The sequence below is a fragment of the Nelusetta ayraudi genome, unplaced genomic scaffold, assembly GCF_046127955.1.
Source record: "Nelusetta ayraudi isolate G7.1 ecotype Tasmania unplaced genomic scaffold, CSIRO-AGI_Nayr_v1 ptg000048l, whole genome shotgun sequence".
Taxonomy (NCBI): domain Eukaryota; kingdom Metazoa; phylum Chordata; class Actinopteri; order Tetraodontiformes; family Monacanthidae; genus Nelusetta; species Nelusetta ayraudi.
Window position 1 is genome coordinate 6,400,084 of NW_027466098.1, and position 19,984 is coordinate 6,420,067.

The window sequence follows — 19,984 nt, forward strand, 5'->3', positions numbered from 1 at the left end:
TTTGTAGTCATATTATCCAACATGCGTAAAATAATGAGAACACTAATTTTATTCATTTCCATTCATTCATTTCTGATGATTTGTTTGCAAAACACAGATGTCGTCAGACTGTTGTATGTATATTTGTTTTTGTTTTTTTTCTCATTCCTGTTGTTAAAGTATGTTATAAAGCAAAAAGAGATCATTGGGCCTATATCCCTTCAGTGAAGGACCATATTGTTTTACTATTACAGCTTCCTTTTTAAGCTATTTATTTTTGTAAAAAAAAAAAAAAAAAATCTTACTGTGGACATGTAATTAACATTGCAGATGCTGCTGTATTTGAGATTTTGTCTATAAACGTTATCAAATAAACACATTTATGTCAATTCCAGACTATATTTTACTGCAGTCTACTGTAGTGCAATGCTTTATATATATATGTATATATGTGTGTGTGTGTGTGTGTGTGTGTATATATTTTTTTTTTCCCACACATGGATATGTAATGTGTTATCTATTTAAAACAAAAATTAAGAAAAAACACTGAAACCCTAACCAGACAGTGATATTTACTGCAACATTTGTACACATTGAAATTTGTAGGGATTATATTGTTAAATTATCATTATTTGTTTGGTTGAAAAACATGTCAAGATGCAATGGGCCGCCCCAAAAGTGAAATAAGAACAGCATCACAGGAACATTTTCACCATTGGAGAGGAGAATACATCCAATGACTTCAGGTGACTTCGTGTAGCTAGCGAAATGCATTTTATGATTCTATCATGCATAGTGCAAAAACGGGGCAAAGAAGTCATCCAGACTCAGTAAGCGCTTTTTTTTTTTTTTTTTTTCAACTTAAGAACCGACGTGTAACAAGACGAAATGGCATTATTTAAAACGCTGAGCATAATAAACAGCAAGAGTGATTATGCGCTAATAAAGGACAGAAAAAAGTTTTAAAATAAAAACTATAAACATTGCAATTGCATGTTTGTTTGTTTTTTTCAATTTCACATTTGAGAGCAAATAAAAAAAAAATAAAACGAAGAAATTCTGACTATATATTCAAAAACAACTGGTCGGTATCATTATCTGGTGTGTTGTTAAAAGATGCGATAAGGCTGGCAGAAACAGCTCGCTACAGCTGTGATCTACACGCTGATGACTGTGTGTGACACTTCCTGATTCCGTAGAACCGTTAGAGATGCGCGTTGCATTGTGGGGTACAAACACAGCGCAGATACAGGACAGCGGGCAGCACAAAGGAATGAAAACAGCCCCTCGGAAACTTTTAACATCAACCTGTTGTGATGTGAATTCACGTGAGTGCCCGTCAAAGTGCGTGTTCGGGCGGCGGGCAGCCTGACAACTGCCTCACAAGGTTGCGGGGAATGTGAGCGGTCGGGGTGAAGCGGCAGAGCGCACCGCTGGCTCCAACTATCGCTGCTTTTTTGTCCAGCTGAGCGTTTTTTTTTTTTTTTTTTTTTGCATCCCGAGGCCCAGCCGTTAAACACGGGCCCTCGCCCCTGAAGGTAATTTTTTCCCCGCGTGGTCTGCGCGACCGGGTTGTCTCCGCCGTCAACGTTTGTTTTCGCGGTTCCACTGTTGCGTGCGCGTTGCGGTGGGTGAAGGGAAGCCAACGGCGATGCCCGTGTTGTGTCAGCTAGCGCTAGCTGGGTAGCTTAGCGACGGCTAGCCAGTGTGCAGCTGCGTTGATTTCTCTCCCCACTTCTGAACTGTCTTACCGGAAACGGGGCTATTTAGGCTTCAAAATAAACTTGGTAATTGAATTTGCCGCTGCAAAATTTGGTTGTCATATTTCAAGTGTGCGTTAAGCGTTTGTAAACATGCAAAGCGTTGCTGGTGAGAAGTGCATGTGTCCAACTCAGTGTTGTTATGTTATGTCTTACAATAGTAAAACATAACACGGTTCTCCATTATTGCTCAAAGCGTTTCCATTGGTTCACAGGGGTCGTTTAGTCTCTAATCATCTGACTGTGGCTTCCACAACGTGACGCGTCGGTTCGAAACCAGACGTATACCAACGCCACGCGTGGATTTTTACTTTGACAGGTGATCGGATGATGTTTACAACGCTTTGGACGTGACGTATGAGCCTCTGACTACTAGCTGGGATTGTTGTTGTAGACGTAGGTTGCTTTGCCGAGATACATGGAACTGAGATACGTGGAACTGTGATGTAGAGCATCGCTATCTGTGCTTCACAATCTGTGTCAGCTCCGTGTTTGGTTGCCATCGCTCATCTGAGATGGAAACAGCGGAACCAACTGTCGCGATAAGCCCTGTCTGACCAATCACCATCATGTTTTTGTTTGTTTATTTTGTTTTTGTTTGTTTATTAGAAAGCCATTCAGTGGGGTGTTTATCTTCTCTTTGTAAGGCAATTATTGTGTTTAAACAAATGTAAAGTGGTGCTTTGTTTTGTTAGAATTAAAGAACATAAAGCACAGCAACACAGTGTATTCATTTGTTTTAGTGACATGAAGAAAAAAAAAACGACATTATAAGTCATGCTTGTCAGATTTACCGTAGAGAGCTGATGGCGATCAACAAGTTGGTCTAGGAGACTTAAAAAGTGAATTGTTGGGCCACTTGGCACTCATCCAGTGCTTGCTGTTGATAAGATGTGTTGCCTTGAAGCATTGAGGTTCTTTTTCTCTTTGCTTCAGGCTTGACATTCTCCTGTAGTGCCTCCACAAACCTGGAGCGTGGTTCACTTTTCCTTTAGCGGACCAAGGCACCCCATGAGTATTTTTCTGTGGTCTCTGTGTGTGTGTGTCTGTTGTGCGTATGTATGTGTGCACGCAGCGAGCTCTCCCCTGCGAGAGCCCCTTCACTTGAGCTTTTGTTTGATGGAAAATCTCATGCCTCAGAGACTCCAGACAGCTGCTGTGCATCCTGTAGTGCACTGGCCTCCACATGGGTCTGGCTCGCATCACTGCGCATCTGCTTTGATTGCCGTTACATAACTCGGCATTCTGTCCTCGGTCCTCCTTTTCATTTTACAAGATTCTGATTGTGCACCCGATAGCACCCTGTGTTGAGCGGCGTTTGATAGGCAGTGGCAGACAGTGCCCACCGGACTGTCTTCTTCTTCTTCTTCTTCTTCTTCTTCTTCTTCTTCTTCTTCTTCCATTTTTATTAAGCATGTGGAATGATTTAAAAATTGACAAAAAAGTAGCTAAAGGTTAGTAAAAAAAAAAAAAAAAAAAAAAAACGAGTGCAAAACTGTCTTAAAGCAGGCTTTCCGCTGTAATGGAAAATCTTGAAAAGTCATGGAATTTGAAATTGCCATTTTCTAGGTCTGAAAAAAATTCACTCAAAGTTGTGAAATTTGGCTGTGCCCCTTTAGAACCTGCAGAAGTTGTTTTGACCAAGGCCAATATTATGTCTGTATTTTGAATGTTTTAAGCAATTATTTTACTGTAAGGTACAGTAAATGTCAAAGGGTTCCCATGTGTTTTTTTTTTTAAGTATCAAAATGCTGTACTTACTAATTTCATGCAAAGTCAAGAAAAAAGTCATGGAAATGTATTGAAATTTTAATAGTGAAAATGAGTGGGAGCCCGTTGTGACAATAGTAATTTCCAATACTTGAAATGCTTTTAGTCCCCAACAGCACTTTTTTTTTTGAAGGGGATGCCATTAGAAAATAAAAAGCAAAAGTTAAAAAGCGTTGATTTTGAACTAAAATAGCAATTTATGTAAAATAAATAAATAAATAAAATTACTTAAATTTAATTTCAATCATGTTCTGAAGAGTATACATGTTTTAATATAATAATCTTACAATGTAAATTAGAGAATCCATCCATCCATTCTCAATGCACTCTTTATTATTCCTATCCCTCCCAAGTCCTGATTTTAAAATCTCACAATTATTCTCTCGTTGCCTCTCCCTCTGTCACCCTCTGCAGGGTGCATCGCGTGCCCGCAGCAGAGACCGGTGCAGACATGGGGGCGAAGACCTTCACCCACAGCTCCGCCTCCCACAGCCAGGAGATGCTGGAGAAGCTCAACGCGCTGCGCACCGACGGCCACCTGTGCGACGTGACCATCCGCGTGCAGGACAAGCTCTTCCTCGCCCACAAAGTGGTGCTGGCCTGCTGCAGCGACTTCTTCCGCTCCAAGCTGCTGGGCCGGCCCGAGGACGACGACGACGACAAGTCGGTGCTGGACCTCGACCACGTGACCGTCAGCGGCTTCGCCCCGCTGCTGGAGTACGCCTACACGTCCACGCTGTCCATCAGCACGGAGAACATCATCGACGTGCTGGCGGCGGCCAGCTACATGCAGATGTTCGCCGTGGCGAGCACCTGCTCCGAGTTCATGAAGTCCAGCATCCTGTGGAGCAGTGGCGGCGGCGCCGGCGGCACCGGCAACAACAACAACAACAACAACGGCGGCGGGGGCGGCTCGGCGGCCAACAAAGCACACGAGAGCGCCTCGTCCCACTGCGCCCTGATGCCGCTGCTGGACGGCAGCGTGTCGCCCGTCTCCTCCGAGTGCAGCGTCATGGAGAGGAACGTGCCCGTCTGCCGCGAGTCGCGGCGGAAGCGCAAGAGCTTGGCGACGGTGGCCGTGTCCCCCGAGAGCCCGCTCAAGTGCACGGTGCAGATGGCGGCGGCGGCCTCCTCGCCGCAGGTGGCCAACCCCTCGCCCTCCTTCTCGGACGGCGCCACCCAGCCCGTGGAGTCGTCGCTGGCCTTCCCCTGGACCTTCCCCTTCGGCATCGACCGCCGCTTCCACTCGGACAAGGTCAAGCTCCCGGAGAGCCCCCGCTGCCTGGAGCAGGGCGCCCACGTGGTGGTGACGGCGGCGGCGGCCGACGTGGCGGTCGCCCGGCGGCTCAGCGACTACCTGAGCTGCGAGGGCCCCAAGGTGGCGCTGTCGTCGTCCTCGCCGCCGCCGGCCATCGAGGAGGACGACGTGCGGGTGAAGGTGGAGCGCCTCAGCGACGAGGAGGCCCAGGAGGCGTCGTCGCAGCCCGTCAGCGCCTCCCAGAGCTCCATGAGCGACCAGCAGACGGTGCCGGGCAGCGAGCAGGTCCAGGAGGAGCTGCTCATCAGCCCGCAATCCTCCTCCATAGGTAGGGCGGCGCTCTTGAGTCAAAAAGACTTCCGTGCGGGTTACCCAACATATGCATTTAACTAAGCTATCAACATTAGATCGCTGAGCCCATTTTCTAATAGTGTAATAGTTTATCCATATAAACTGATTTATTTTCAACCTGTTAAAAATAAATATTTCACCATTTGTAAAAATAAATCAATAATATCCCATTATACATTTTTTGACCCGCTCTAGCCCAATGAAGTGCAAATGTCTCGATTTGGCTGTGAGTGGGTTAAAATTTTGTTAATTTTTATTGGATAGTCATAAATTTTATATTTGATTTGTGTGGTTTTATGTTTGTTTAATTTGATCTGGTGGCGCACATTTAAAAAATGTGGTTTGATTATTTCTGTGCCTTTAATTATTTTTACAATACAATATTGCCTTTGCTAGTCAGAAGGCCGTACCGTTACACGTTGTGTAATACCTGACCAAGGTCTGTCGGTGGAAACGTGTTAATAAAAGGAGACAGAGAGCTGATCTATCGGTATCTCGCTACGCTAACTCGGCAAAGTTACGTGTCGACAAACTTTCGTCGGGGGGGGGTACTGTCTGCTCCCGACATCGCGTCTCACGCTCTCTCGAATCATTTGAGGCTGCCTCTTATGCCGCGGCACTTCCTGCCGCTGCTGCAGGATTTCCTCTATTTCGGCAGCTGAATGAAGTCTTAACCTTGCGTTCGCCCCCTGGTGGTTGGATGACTGAAAGTGCTTGATTTGACATGTACGGTAGCCGGCTTTTGAAATGTTAATATCGCCGACGATCAGCTTAATTTAATCGTGGCAGCCAATAGCGTGATCGTGATTAAAATTCGATTAATTGTGCAGCCCTAATGAAAACTAAATGTTACTGCTTGGCAAAACCACCGCCTGGAGTGACTTTAAACTCTAAACGGGGTTCTTTTTCGACGCAGCAGTAGGAAAAACTCCATTAATCTACCCTAAGTATTACATTTATTGTGCAGCCAAAATGCAGAACGCGTCTTCTTCATGAGCAATGCCTTTCCCTTTCCCCCTTCAGGCTCAATGGACGAGGGCGTGTCTGAGGGTTTACCGTCAATGCAAGGCACCTCAAACACTGGAGGACACACAGAAGACGATGAAAGGTATCACGATTTGCTCCAACTTGCATGCAGCAGTGTCATACACAGTAAAAAAAAGAAAGAAAGAAAGAAAGAAAAAAGTGCATGACGTCAGCCCTACCACCAGGTGTTTATGCCCCAGATGCCATGTTCAAATGTCAACGATGTCCAACACTGCTACTTAGTGCTTATTATTTTTTTGTGCATAATTGCAGCTTGCAGTAATGTGCAAACATCATCACATAACAATCCGTTTATAATGCAATGTGTACAAATTGGAACAGGAATCCCAGACATTGTCTCTTTAAAGGTCCAGTGTGTAACATTTGGCTTGATTTATAATTTTTTTTACATTTGTAAAAGCTGAATGTACGGCCAATAAATACATTAATAAACGTGTATAATGGCAATACGATGAAGGTAATTTCGTTTTCCTACCCTTGGAGCTCCCTTAGGGTCTTGCTCCCAGTTAGCTGCCGTCTTGCTCTGCCATATTTCTAAGGAAGCCCAGTGTGGACAATTCAGCCCGCCTGACTGCGTGTCTTGCTGTTAGCGTGACTGCTCATATATTCAAATAAACCAACAAAGAAGAAGGTGGACGAGGTATCCAGGTTTGGGTGTGCAGGCCACTGTAGCTCACTGGCACGCTCAGGAGGGGGAGGGGCAGTGAAAGACGCTGCGATGTCACCACTTGATGTGGCTGTTTCTTCTTCAGAAACTCCCAAGTATTACACACTTCACCTTTCATGCTTTCATGTTCTGGACAGCCGTGTTTTTTGTTGTTTAGCTCCACGTCTCTTGACGTTTCCATTTTGTATTTTTCAGGTTAGAAGGTATCCAGTACCCCTACCACCTTTATATCAGCCCCTCTGCCAGGCCTGGCACCAATGGCCCTGACAGACCCTTCCAATGTCCCACCTGTGGAGTTAGATTCACACGCATTCAAAACCTAAAGCAGCATATGCTCATTCACTCCGGTAGGTTTTAAAAGAAAGAAAAAAAAAAAAAAAAAAAAGAGAGAGAAAAAAAAAAGAAAACTTTGATTTGGATGCAAAATCCGTGTTTGAAGAAACCTTTGGAAGTTAAACCTATCGTTTGGAATTTCCCCAGGCATTAAGCCTTTCCAGTGTGACCGCTGTGGGAAAAAGTTCACACGGGCCTACTCCCTAAAGATGCATCGGCTGAAGCACGAAGGTAAACGCTGTTTCCGGTGCCAGATTTGTAGCGCCACATTCACGTCCTTCGGTGAATATAAGCACCACATGAGGGTCTCTCGCCATATCATCCGCAAGCCGCGGATTTACGAGTGCAAAACGTGCGGGGCCATGTTCACCAACTCTGGCAATTTAATTGTACACCTGAGGAGTCTGAACCATGAGGCGTCCGAACTAGCAAACTACTTCCAGAGCAGGTGAGGAGTCCGGGGGCGCCGACCCCCCCCACCATACATTTTACTCAGATCCCACCTGGGTCACAAAATGACTTCAGTTTCTAATGCCTGAGGTTCATTGAACCACATTGTTTATGACTTTGGTTGTGCACATGTCTGTTTCTTTTTAAATGAATGCAATTGACGTGAACTGTCAGATCACATGGACCTGACATGTTCCAACTGCCAAGACTGACTGAAAGAGGAGCTCAACATTTCGGCTGAATTTTCTGGCTGGAAGGCGAGGAGTCAGATCCCACTGAAGCGGCTGCATTGCCCTGCAACAAAAAGGGGAACCAAATCAGTCGACCTTTTGCACCAAAAACCCCCCAGTATGGGGCATAATGCGCTCTTTACAAAGACGGATTATGACCCTTTTGCCGACAGTCATTTTTCTAAGCCGAGTTCATCTCTTATCTGGCAGCGGCTCCACACTTTGCTGTCATAAGTGGTTCCAGTCTCCTCATTCGAACTTTCAGCAGGGCTCCCCCTCAGAAATGTTAAGCTGCTCCTTTGACTTTCATCATTAAGAGAAAACAAGGAAAGTCACGCGTCAGTCTAGCATCAAATTGAGTTTACAAATGTCAACCTTTCATTGTTGTGTGCCAAGTGTCACTCTCTTCCATGTTGTGTTGTTGTGAAGAACCGCGCGTCGACTCGCAGCTCTTGGGAAAAAAACCTCATTTAAATCATTTGGTTTGGGCTTGAATAGATTGTGAGTGGGCTGGCTGTGTGTTTTTCAAGCCTCCAGATAGCCTGCGCACACCGACTCCACAAAGCGGTGGAGCGTCTTTTTATTTTTTATTCCCCCCCCCTAAGACTTTTCCACTTCTTAATCAACTCAAGCCCTCACAGGTCGGTGGGACTCCAGCGGGCCACCGACTCCTCAAAGATTTTTATAGCAGCAGGTCGACGCCCGGCGTCGGAAGCGTGTGGAAAATTCGCTGGCGGTTCCGTCAGGCTTCCACTCTCGGTCCCTGCAGCATGAAGACGTGTTCGCCGCTCCGGCCACGCTTATTAGCGAGGCCGCCCTGTCGGCTTTCACGCACCTAAACCACAAAGTGTTTACAAAGAATATCAGCCAGCGCTTTTTTTTTTTCTCGCATGGTTTTCTTACTTCTAGCAAAGTCGGCCTGCTGCTTTTATTGGCTGATGATATTTCCTTTGGACAGATTAACAAGAGGCTGATGGGATTTTTTTCCCCCTTCTATGACCAGAAGCCTGTCCTGTCATTTAATGGAGCAGTTTAGTTCAGTTTAGCAATAATTTCCCTGCTTCTTACAGGAACAACAGTCCACCTGTGTTGGCAGCTGCAGTCACAACAATCTTAACGTCACTTTTATTTCTTCCTTATTAATGCTTTTCTACAGACATTTCTGCACAATGTACGCAACCGTTCAAAAGTTTGGGGTCGCCGACTCGTTTCTGCATTGAACTCCGTTACCACCAGCTCCATGACATAATCTACTGGAAAAAGCTCTGAGGAGATGAGTAGTGCACCGACATCAGTCAGGATGTGCTGAGCGTATTATGGGATGGCTTCGACGTTTGTTGCCTTGAATGTTGAATTGAATGGGATTTCAGAGAGTGAATATCAAGTGTGCAACATGCAGCAATCATGACAGAAGTCGAATGCTTCTGAAAAATGTAAGCATTTCTAAAACAAAGCTTTGTATTATAATCCCAATTAGTTGTGTGTGTTAAACCATAAAAGAGTAAACAAAGCATCACGGTTTATATTTTAGGCTCTTTAAAGCAGCCGACTGTTAGTGTGTTCACACAGAATTTTGCACACGTGGAATTTTCTCAATCACTTTGAGTTCGACATTGGAAATAGTTTTCATTTAACACTAAAATGTCCCCGTACTTGACTGATTTCCATGCACTCATAATGACCGCAGAGCATTCTGCTGCAGTATTTCATCAAACTGGTGATAATGGAGTTCAATGCACGAATGACCCCAGTTTTGAAAGGTAGTGGAACTTTTTTTTGTTGTTGTTGTTGTTTTTTCGTAAAACATTTAATTCAACATTTTTGTCTGATTTGAGAAGTGTTTTTTATAAATACCGAAATCGTTTAAAAAAAAAAAAAAAAAGCTGCAATGAAACCACCTTGTGGCAAACGCTAAAAGTCGTGCCATCTGCTTTTCCAGTGATTTCCTCGTGCCCGACTACCTGAGCCAAGTGCAGGAGGAGGAGGAGGCACTGGGGGTCCAGTATGAGCTGGACGAGTCCCAGCATCACCCCGTGTACGCGGTCGGCGATCCTGCCGCCGCCGCAGCGGCCGCCGCCGCCGCGGCCTCGTCCTCCTCCTCGGTCCAAATGCCCGTCATCTCCCAGGTCTCCTCCTCCACCCAGCATTGCGAGAGCTCCTCCGGCTTCCTCTCACCCGAGCCCCTGGACCCCCTGGAAGCCCCGGCGCCGCTCGGGCCCGACGCCGACGAGCGGGCGGCCGCGACGGAGGAGGCCGAGACGGAGGCGAGCGTCGGGGGCGGGAGCTCCCGCGAGGCGCTCGGCGGGGGGCAGCCTCGGCGCCGGCGGTGCCGCCGGGCCAAGGAGCCGGCTTCCATCACCATCGCATGAGGGAAGCCCTCTGCTTGCCCGACGCGTCTCGTCTCGTTGGAATGTCTTTCGCGAAGGGCGGCTGAAGGAGACTCACTTGGACACGGTTGAAGGTTGAAGGCTGACCACCGCCGAGAGGAGCGGCGGAGACGCCGTCGACGTTCTTCACGCGGCCCTCGCACCCAAAATGCAGTTTTAGCTCCGTAGGAGGGTCAAATAGTTCACTAACACAAAGCCGACGTTTCAGAGAGTTCTCGTCCGTTTTTTAAACAGCGTTTTCCAGGAGCAGTCAGCAGCAACGGGGCGCTGCTGCGGGACGCAAGCCCGAGCTAAATGGAACTCGTCCTAGCCAGTGAGCACGAGGCGGCGGCGGAGTTGCGGAGCCTCGCCCGCTCTTTCTTTTTCTTTTTTTTGTTTGCAAAGTGCCTGAGAGTTCCCATTCTGTCCTATGTGGCGGCGTGTCGAGGAGGAGTCCTTGGACTTTGCCAAAAGTGACAAATCAAGTCAAACTGAGCTGAAAAAGAAAAAAAAAACGAAACAAGTGAAAGTGAGATTTGTATCTGACCTGTCGCGGTCACGCTAGTCTGTCTGGGCTGAGACTGTGCTATCCCTTCAGTGCCGTCGCTCGGGGCAAACCGTTCAGTGTCAATATTATCTATATTGCAATAGCTTGTACTGTAGTTTTACTATTCGAATGCAGTGTATGTCGAGTGTCGTGAAATGCGAAAAGTGTGTGTATGTGCATTTCTTACTATCTACACAAACACTTTCTTTGTTAAATGTTTCAAACTTAACATTTTATCAACAGAGTGTTCCTAGTCCCACACCCCCCTTTTATGTGGTATGTTACACTTCTGACCTATGACCAGTTTAAATTCCTTTATTTTTTATGAACACTGTTGTTTTAATCAGACCTCGCGTAGGTCAAGAAGCGTATATCAGCACTGATCTATTTTTCCCTAAATTGTAACCAAATAAGTAAGACTTAAATTTACCTAAAAGGGAAAAAAAAATGAATAAAATGAAAATCTGAGATTTTCACACAGCTGCAGTTTTATATTCCCAAATGGGCTCTTACGACGCTAATGTAGCATTTATGGGTGTTCAATGGCAGTAGTCCTTTTGAAGTGTGCTATAGATATTGACGGCCTGGTTGGGGCGTCCGTGTGTCAGTCGTCCTGATGTGCTTAGGAGGTACAGTCGCTGACGTCTCAGCGTTATTGCACAGCTGTTGAAGTGGCGTTTCGCCGAGGTACAACATGATTGTCTTTTTTTTCACCGCTTTGTACTCGTGCGACGTGAACCGGGAACGTTACGTTGAGTTTCCATTTTCAATTCGACAAAAGTCGGGTCGGGCGCAGAGGAAGATCTCACTTTAGGAGCAGCAGATGTGCACGTTGTGGGGGGCGGGGGGGTGGGGGGGGGTTCAGAGGGAGACGGAGGAGCTCTCCTCGGAACACGAGTTCATTGGTTGAACCCACTCAAAAGAAAGAGGAGTCTCTCTCAGTGGGAGAAGCATGGGGGAAAAAAACACACACACTTGAGCGTTCAATGGGAAACGACTCCTATCCAATGAGTGAGGACCTCCTCCCCCCCCTTTGAAAACCTCTCATTGGCTGTCGAGCGGTGACTCGAAACACTTTGTGCACCTGAGCTGAAAACGCTGTTCAGCAGCTGGTGTCACTGATTTTAACCTTCACTTCCTTGTTGTGCCAACACGGCCGTCTGTTGTGCCCTTGGGCATTGTTGTGCCTGTATTTTTAGACGAGATGATGACGCCCGCGCTGATAACCCACAGGTTGAATGCTACTGACTGTGACAGGGTGTCTTCTCGGAGATGTTTTCTATGTTTGTTTGTTTGGTTGGTTTTTTTTATTGTTTTTATTTTCCCTGGTTAAAAAGTACAAATACCCCCAACAATTTGCAATGTATTAAATATGAGACCTAGTTCACAGGGTTGATGTGAAGATGATGTAATGTTGCCCTGACCTTATCATTCACTGGGGGCTGTCTCAGTGGGCACTTCTGTCATCCTCTGTTTCTTCTCTCTCTCTCTCTCTCCTTTTTTTTTTTTTTTTTTTTAAGTTTTTAAATATTTTATTGCAATTTTCCTGAATTGTGCCATTATGCCCCAGTTTGTGTTATTTGGGTACACATCGTTCTTCTTTCACAGGACCAAATACCCTCTTTCATTGGAGATTTGCCATGGCAATCAGAAATTGCACATATAGAGATAATCATTAGGAGTGGTCCATGCTATTTCACAAATGGGGTCCTGCTTAATGAGACACTGTATGCTGTTGTGCATTGAAGAAAGTAGCCTTAGCACATGGACCTAATAACTCTAGTTGCACAAAATCTAAATTAATTGAAGAAAAAAAACTTTTCTATTTTTCATTTGTATGTCATGCTTTTCATCCGTTGTGTGTCCGTCTTTGACCTTTATTTTTCTTTTCTTTTTTTTTTTTTTTTAATAATAATGAAATGCTGCTGATCGTTGAAACAAAGTGCCCAAAATATTTTTGTGAACCTATAGTGTGCAATAAATAGACCGTTGTTGTTTAAAAACAAAAAAAAAAAGAACGTTTTTTGTTTGGTTTTTTTTGTCTTTGGAATTGTGAATTCTACAAGGAAGAAAAAAAAAAAAAAGAATGTATGATTTAAGTTTTATTCAAATGTGACTGAAGGTGAGTCAAGCGAGGCAGGAGCCCAGTTTGACCTGTGAAGGCTTTGATATCCAATGACCGCTTCTGTTCAGCTCCTTTTGTGTTTTGTTCCAGCAGTTGCATGTTCATATCGTTGTGTTGGGGTGCCAAGCATGTCCTCGGTTGGCCGTGCGATTTCGTCGAGGCCTAATTCGTCAATGACTTTTCATCCTGCGTAGCTGTCGGTCAGCATGCTTTCTTTTTCCGTGCGTTACTCCTCCGGAGATTAGAAACAGGAGACATGCCTTTTTCAATGTACACTTGATGTTGTGTTCGGTTTTATAGACTTTTATTTAAAAGTAGGAAAATATAAGAGGAAAAAAAAAAAACAACCCATGGTAGCTCTTCATAATGGCATATATATATTTTTGGTGACTTTTGTATTACAGTTGCTGTTTCCTGGCATCTTTGGATATTCTTGTTAAATGTGAATATAGAACAGCTTAGTTTGGTTAGTACGAGAGGCCTTGGTAGTCTTCACTTTGTGACTGTCTGTAGTGCATAATATATGTACATGCATATGCGTATGCACTGTGAGAAGGATGTTGTATTTAGTGTCCGATACTGTATTTAAAGCTGTAGTTTGGGGGAAAACCGTACAAAACATCCCAGATAGAAATGCACCTTGTGAAGGGAGAAACTGACGTTTGTGGTGTTGAGTGTTTAAACTGGATCGTATTCCACAGTTGGCTGTTCAAAAACTGGCAAAACCACTCTGTATTTAAGAGTTTGTGGTCGTTCTGAATCTTTGCTAGTGTTCTGGCTTTGCTGTCCTGTTATCACTCAAAAAGAGTTGGTTTTTTTATGTAAAAGTATGAAATGTAAATAAAAAAGTAATTCAAATAATTCTAATTTGACTTTGATTTGTTTCTCTTTCTCTCCTTGTAACAACATTCACATATGGTCTGCGACGCAGACTGTGTTCCACAAAAATGCATTTTATTTCTGAGTCCTCGCACCCAATTGCACTTATATGTTGGTGCACACAGTGATGGAAAAAGTTGACACGTCTTGTATTTGTGCATGCTACAATGCATTAAGAATCACTATTACGTCCCCAAGTGCACTTTCTTTTAGGACAGTCACCCTCAACCCACACGCTGCCTTTGGCACTGTTCCGTCCAGGTCACAAGTGGGTGTCTCAGCAAGATAACATTATCCTTAAACAATGAAATAATGTTTCATGTCAATGATGCAGACACACCTTTTGAAACACAGATATTTCATGATAATCCGTTTTTGTTGTCTGAAAGGTGTCTGGTATTAGTGTGTATGCAGCACACAAGACTACATTGCTCCTAGAGACTTTTCCAGGTATATTACTCAAAGCTTGAATGGTCTTTGGCCCTGATCTCTGCTCACTATTCACACTTTCCCCACATTTTTATCATAAGATTTGAGATGGGACGTATCTTTTAATGGATGTAAAAAAAAAAAAAAGCAAATTACGGAGGGACAAATCCACGGTCAACAGGTCTTAGAAAAAGGAACTTCAAGTTCTACTTTGGATTGTTCCTGGGCGTCAGATAAAATGCTTTGTGAATATTGGCTCTCATGAGGAAACTTCCTTTCCCTGAAAAAAAATGAACGGATTGATTGTCGATTCAAATAGATTATTTGACTTCAATCTTCCTGAGTTGAAGCTTTGTTTCCATAATTTCGCTGCCAATAAACATTAGTTCCACTGTTGTGTTTCACACGGCGTGAATCGCGCCAGGATAGATATTTTTTGTTACTCTAAAAAACTTACTTTAAACTTTGTGTGGCGTTCAATTTGAATTGAGGAGAGTAACTGATAGCTTATTTAACTACATAAATAATTGATAGCTGCAGCTATACTTTGATAGAGGCAAAATGTCAGTTTTCATCTTTAAGCAGAGCTTTCTGAGAGTTTAGTTTGACACAGCAGCATAACGGGGACTTGCCTCTTGACAGTGATGGTGACACATGCTGGCACTCCTCCTCACACTAACAGGAAGCAGCCACCATCTGGCTTCACTGGCAGCGAGGGAACGCGGTTGTCCAATCACCTTTCAAATTTATCTGTCTTCATGTTTCGAGTGAGCTTCATGTTGTGTCAAGTTGTGGCCTCTTCCCCAGATTTGTATCTCCTCGACATGTGAAAGGGTCCCCTCTGCCATTTAAATTTGTATTACACACTCTAAATTCAAGACAGAAACCATCATTTTTAATCAGCCCGGCATTTCTAAAAACCCACTGACTAATTGCAACGCTGTGTCTGAAGAAGAGATCGAGGAGGTTTTTGCGGTGCAGAACATGTTGCCACAAATGGTGTGCTGTCACAGCGGGCTGCGCCTGTGCCAATCATGTGTTTCTTGTTCCCCTCGAACGTTGTTGATGAAACTTGAGTTCTTTTGTCTTAAGAGGCCAGAGCAAACCATTGTGTTTTCATTATTATTCATGAGACAAAACTGACGCTGCAAGTTGATATTTCAAGGATGTTTTTTATTTTCTTATTTCTTAATGTTTTGTTTCTAATTATGGTGCTCACACAGAAACATATCATCTATCCCAAAAGGTGAAAAGTGCATCTCTTTAAAAAAAAAATAATAAAAAAATACTCTCTATATTTTCATCTGGATTCCACTGGTTGCACTACAAATTGAAGCAAAGTAAAATCTGTGTGCATCTGGTTAGTCGCTGTGAAATAAATTACTTTAAAATTGGAATTTTTGTTAGGAAAAGTACTAAAAACTAAGGATTTTGTTGTCTCATATTTCTATGGATTTGACGTGGACTCATTTCTAAACGTCTCCTCGCCAGACTTTGGAGAAAAAAAACATAAATAATGTCGCATGCAATTGCAGATCTGGTCTAAATTACGGGGGCAAAACGGGGGCAAAATCTTTGAGTCGAGGACGCGTGGGTCATCGTGCGAGGCACTGCTTTGCTTCGTGATGGACTTTTAATTGCGTTCCTGGAAATATTAAGGACAAAGGACGAAAGAATAGATTTGTGGATGAATGTGGATTTGTGTCGATGATTAAGCTAATCTATTTCCATTTCACTCTGCCAAGACTTTTGTTGCTTTTGGCCCCCGACCCATTGGAGGCCCATTAGAAGAAAAAAAACATACTTTTGAAGATGACACCAGTTGCCTCGATGCCGCAGGCTAAAGCCTTTTTTTTTTTTTTTTTTTTTACCAATGTCGTGAAATAAAACCGGAGGCATCAAAAGTATTCACATTCTGTACTTAGGTAAAATAGTAAATGTAAAGGTAAAAGTAAATAGTCCAGTAAAAGTAGAAGTGTTGGGATCTGGAGTTGCTTTCTTGTTTCCTCTCCTCCCTTCCTGTTGTCTCCCCTGTCTGGCAGCTGGCCTGGGAGGGATCATCAACATGATCAGCTACACCTGCTCCCTTGACTCACCTGCCACTGGTCCACCTCATCTACACCTGTACTTAAACCTGGTCTGATCATCTAGCCGCTGCCAGTTTGTCAGTTACTTCCAGAGCACCACCCTTTTGACGGCATCCTCGCCACAGCCTGCTTGTCTGCTGTTTTTTCCAGCCCTGCGTTGGACTGACTCCCTAAGTTGGACCTTATACCTTTTTGAGTTAATAAGCCTTTGTTTGTTAAGTTTGCATTGTGGGTCCAGTTTTGTTTAAACTTAACTGTACAAACTGGCCACAGGCTGGTTCCTGCGGCCTCGGTTCGCCAGACCCTAACCCAACAAAGAGTTCTGTTCGGGTCCCATGAGTTGCTGTTGAAGGGCCTGGCCGAGAGCAACCAGAGCCTCACAGCCCATGTAGTCTCTCTCTCCCTGCAGATGGCCCAGCTAATCAGTTCCGACCAGAAAGTGACCGCAATTCAGGATCAGTGTACGTTAACTCAGGTCGCTTCCCAACTTAGAGACAACCATGTAAGCGATCCTGAACCTTTTTTTGGGGGGGTTGGACAAGTGTCGAGGTTTTTCTTCTTCTTCTTCTTCTTCTTCTTCTTTTTTGCTTCAATGTGGACAAATTTTTCATCAACAACCTCTTTCTTCTTCCTCGGACTCAGCTAAGATTAATTTTGTAATCGGGCTCATGAGGTACAGAGCGTTAGTGTGGGTTGAAGCTCTGAGCTCCAACTTTGACACCAGCCTACTGACTTGTGATGATTTTGAATCCCTCATTAAGGCTGTTTTTGAGCATCCCAGTCACTGGAATAATGTCTCCAGTCGGCTCCTCAGCCTCCGGCAAGGAAATCACTCTGTTGCTGACTATTCAGTGGATTTTTGGTAGCTGGCTGCAGCCTCTGGGTGGAATGAAGCCACCTCACAAGATGTATTTTTCAAGGGACTGAGTGAACAGCTTAAGCACGAACTTGCTGCTCGTGATGAACCCACCAACTTAACTTCCCTGGTTTCTCTCGCCATCCGGTTGGACAGTCGTCTCTGTGAGAGGCAGCTGGAAAGGACTGCTTGTTCGCCCGACCATCTCTTGCCTTCCCAACCTGTTCGGCAGTTCCCGAACGGTGCAGCTGCCCAGTTAGGTAGCACCGTATCTCCCCCAGTGTGTCCAGTGGAGGAGCCCATGCAGTTTGGCCGGACACACACACCTGACCCAAGAGGAACACCTCCGACGGATCCAAGCTGGGGAATGCCTGTACTGTGGTAAGTCTGGATATTTCCTTTCAACCTGTCCTCTTCGGCCGAAGACAGGGCTCATTGGTCAACCTCACCAGTTTTCCCGTCTGCAAGTCAGCATTTCTATCTGTGTGGGGAGGTCTATCTGTCTCTGCTAGCCCTGATTGATTCCGGAGCTGAGGACAACCTGTTGGACATGGACTTGGCTCAACAACTTGGCTGTGCTATCAAAGAGCTGGAGAACCCCATTCCGGCCCTAGTTCTCAATGGAGAGGAGTTCACCAAGATAACTCGCAAGTCCTCCCCAGTGACTTTGACAGTTTCAGGTAACCATACTAAAGAACTCTCCTTTCACCTGCTGTCCTCTCCTCAAAGACCAGTGGTATTGGCACACCCCCGGCTGAAGTTGCACAATCCCCACATTGATTGGTTGGCTGGGAAGATCCGGGGTCGGAGCCTTTATTGCCATTCTGTGTGCCCTAGGTCTGCCCGACCAGCCTCTTCCCCTAGAGATCAGGTGACCCCCATTCAATTGACCACTGGGCCCTCAGTTTACCATGACTACCAGTAGGTTTTTAGCAAATATCGAGCCCTGCCTCTCCCTCCTCATCGGCCATATGATTGTGGTAATGAACTTCTGCCTCCCCCCCCCCAATCTCAAGTTGACTGTACAACATGTCTTGCCCGGAGAGAGAGGCAATGGAGAGTTACATCACAGACTCTGTAGCTACTGGGATAATATTTCTTGAGAAGAAGAAGGACTCAACTCCTCGTCCTGGTATTGATTTCCGTGGCTTAAACAAGTGCATTAATTGTGCCTCTGCACTACTAAGAATAAGTACCCGCTCCCGCTAGTTCATTCTTCTTTGTGCTGGAGGGGGCTAAGGTGTTCTCCAAACTGGACCTGTGCAACGCATACCACCTGGTGCATATTAAGGAGGGTGAAGAATGGAAGATGCCATGTAACATCCACCCACCTAGGCCATTTTGAATATCTAGTTGTGCCTTTTGGCCTAACTAACTCCCCAGAAGTTTCCCAAGCCTTAAATAATGATGTTCTGAGAGATTTTATCAAATGGTTTGTAGTAGTCTATTTGGATGATATCCTCATCTTCTCGGAATCATTTCAAATGAATGTTCGCCAGGTTCTCCCCAGACTGCTCAAAAACAGGCTATTTGTGATAGTGGAGAAATGTGCTTTTCATGTTTACGTGTCTTTTCTGGGTCACATAATATATATATATATATATATATATATATATATATATATATATATATATATATATATATATATATATAATGTGTGTATGTATGTATGTATATATATATATCTTGCATGAGCATCCAGATCATTTTTTAACAAATTTGCTACTCATCACAACCAAACTGTAATTGGTAAATATGACCAGTTTTGGATATTTACACGTTCTAGAACAATAACCAATGTTGTCTTCTACATTTTTATTTTTCTCTGTACTGAAAAGGTACTGAACAGTGACCCAAAAGTATAGGTACTCTAAAACACAACAACATAGTTCAAATAGCTTCACTTCAAGCAACAACATCATCAATGAGTGAATTACTTTTAACAGGATTTGTATCTTTTAAACACAAAAAATGGATTGGAGAGTAAAGGTAAAAAGTTGCCAGAAACAACAACAAAGTATTAAGTAAGTATTTTGTACCTTCCCACCTCTGAATTAAACTTAAAGTATTGTCTCGAGTGGACATTGCTGTTTGCGGGGCTGCTAAACAAATCAAACCATAAACAAACAAAAAAAAAAGAAAATCTGCCACCAAACTGATGGCACTCATCATCCATGCCACTTTCATTACCACTTTTTTGCAGAACTCCTCGGGCTCTTACTTTGTTCCTTGTAAACCTTTGCGGCGCACCACCAAGAAAAAAAAAAAAAAAGCACTTGCAGATGCATTTATGACTTGTTTACATTTTTGGCCTTATCTGTTGGAAGTCATTCGTCTGGAGGGGTTTTAATGTGTGTTTTCTTCTGGCCAGATGGATGCAGCGGTTTTCGGAGGAGAGTGATAATGCTGCGGAGAGCCTCCGCTGCCAGGAAAAATAAAACACACCGCATGACTAATACACATGTCATACATTCCCAATCAATGGAGAGGGGTTGGCTCCAATGGAATTATTCCGCCGATCCCGCCCGTGCCAGGTTCATTAGGGGGCTTCCACATCCACAGAAAATAATAGTTAGGACATTTGATCCGCCGTCTTTCGAAGGAGTGACCTGGGTAATGTTGCTGGCCGGGTTCCGCTCGCTGACGTCTTGCACTTCGGCATTAAAAGGCGCATTTTTACTTTCCGACGTCCAGGGGATGGCGATGAAAGACGTCTGAAAAAGTGGAGACCCGGCTGATTTAGCCCCCTTTTCCACAGATGGGCTCGTGTGCAGCGCAAGCAGGCAAGGTAGCCGCCCCCCCCCCCACCACCTCCACCCCCCACACCACAACCACCACCACCACTCACAG

At 44.6% G+C, this 19,984-nt stretch overlaps 2 protein-coding genes across 4 annotated transcripts in view; one reads left to right on the plus strand and one right to left on the minus strand.

Moving 5' to 3' along the window:
• LOC142895137 (pleckstrin homology-like domain family B member 1) overlaps positions 1–19,984 on the minus strand; it is a 363,501-nt gene that overhangs the window by 82,573 nt on the left and 260,944 nt on the right. The window lies entirely within an intron of this gene.
• zbtb44 (zinc finger and BTB domain containing 44) lies at positions 1,084–11,592 on the plus strand. 3 transcript variants are annotated; one of them, XM_076035922.1, is made up of 6 exons: positions 1,084–1,307; positions 3,924–5,095; positions 6,142–6,226; positions 7,028–7,179; positions 7,313–7,613; positions 9,785–11,592. In XM_076035922.1, the coding sequence occupies exons 2-6, from the start codon at positions 3,961–3,963 to the stop codon at positions 10,212–10,214; spliced, it is 2,103 nt and encodes a 700-aa protein (XP_075892037.1). In that variant the 5' UTR covers positions 1,084–1,307; positions 3,924–3,960; the 3' UTR covers positions 10,215–11,592. The 3 variants fall into 3 exon arrangements, with proteins under 3 accessions (XP_075892037.1, XP_075892036.1, XP_075892039.1); XM_076035921.1 differs by having other exon boundaries at positions 1,085–1,517; XM_076035924.1 differs by having other exon boundaries at positions 1,087–1,517; positions 7,313–7,396; positions 9,785–9,945.

What these genes read in the sequence shown, in the direction of transcription:
- zbtb44 (XM_076035922.1), top strand. Translation starts at nt 3,961, where the DNA reads ATGGGGGCGAAGACCTTCACCCACAGCTCCGCCTCCCACAGCCAGGAG. An exon ending in CACACAGAAGACGATGAAAG is followed by an intron (nt 6,227 to 7,027) that starts GTATCACGATTT and finishes TGTATTTTTCAG; the next exon opens with GTTAGAAGGTATCCAGTACC. An exon ending in GCATATGCTCATTCACTCCG is followed by an intron (nt 7,180 to 7,312) that starts GTAGGTTTTAAA and finishes GAATTTCCCCAG; the next exon opens with GCATTAAGCCTTTCCAGTGT.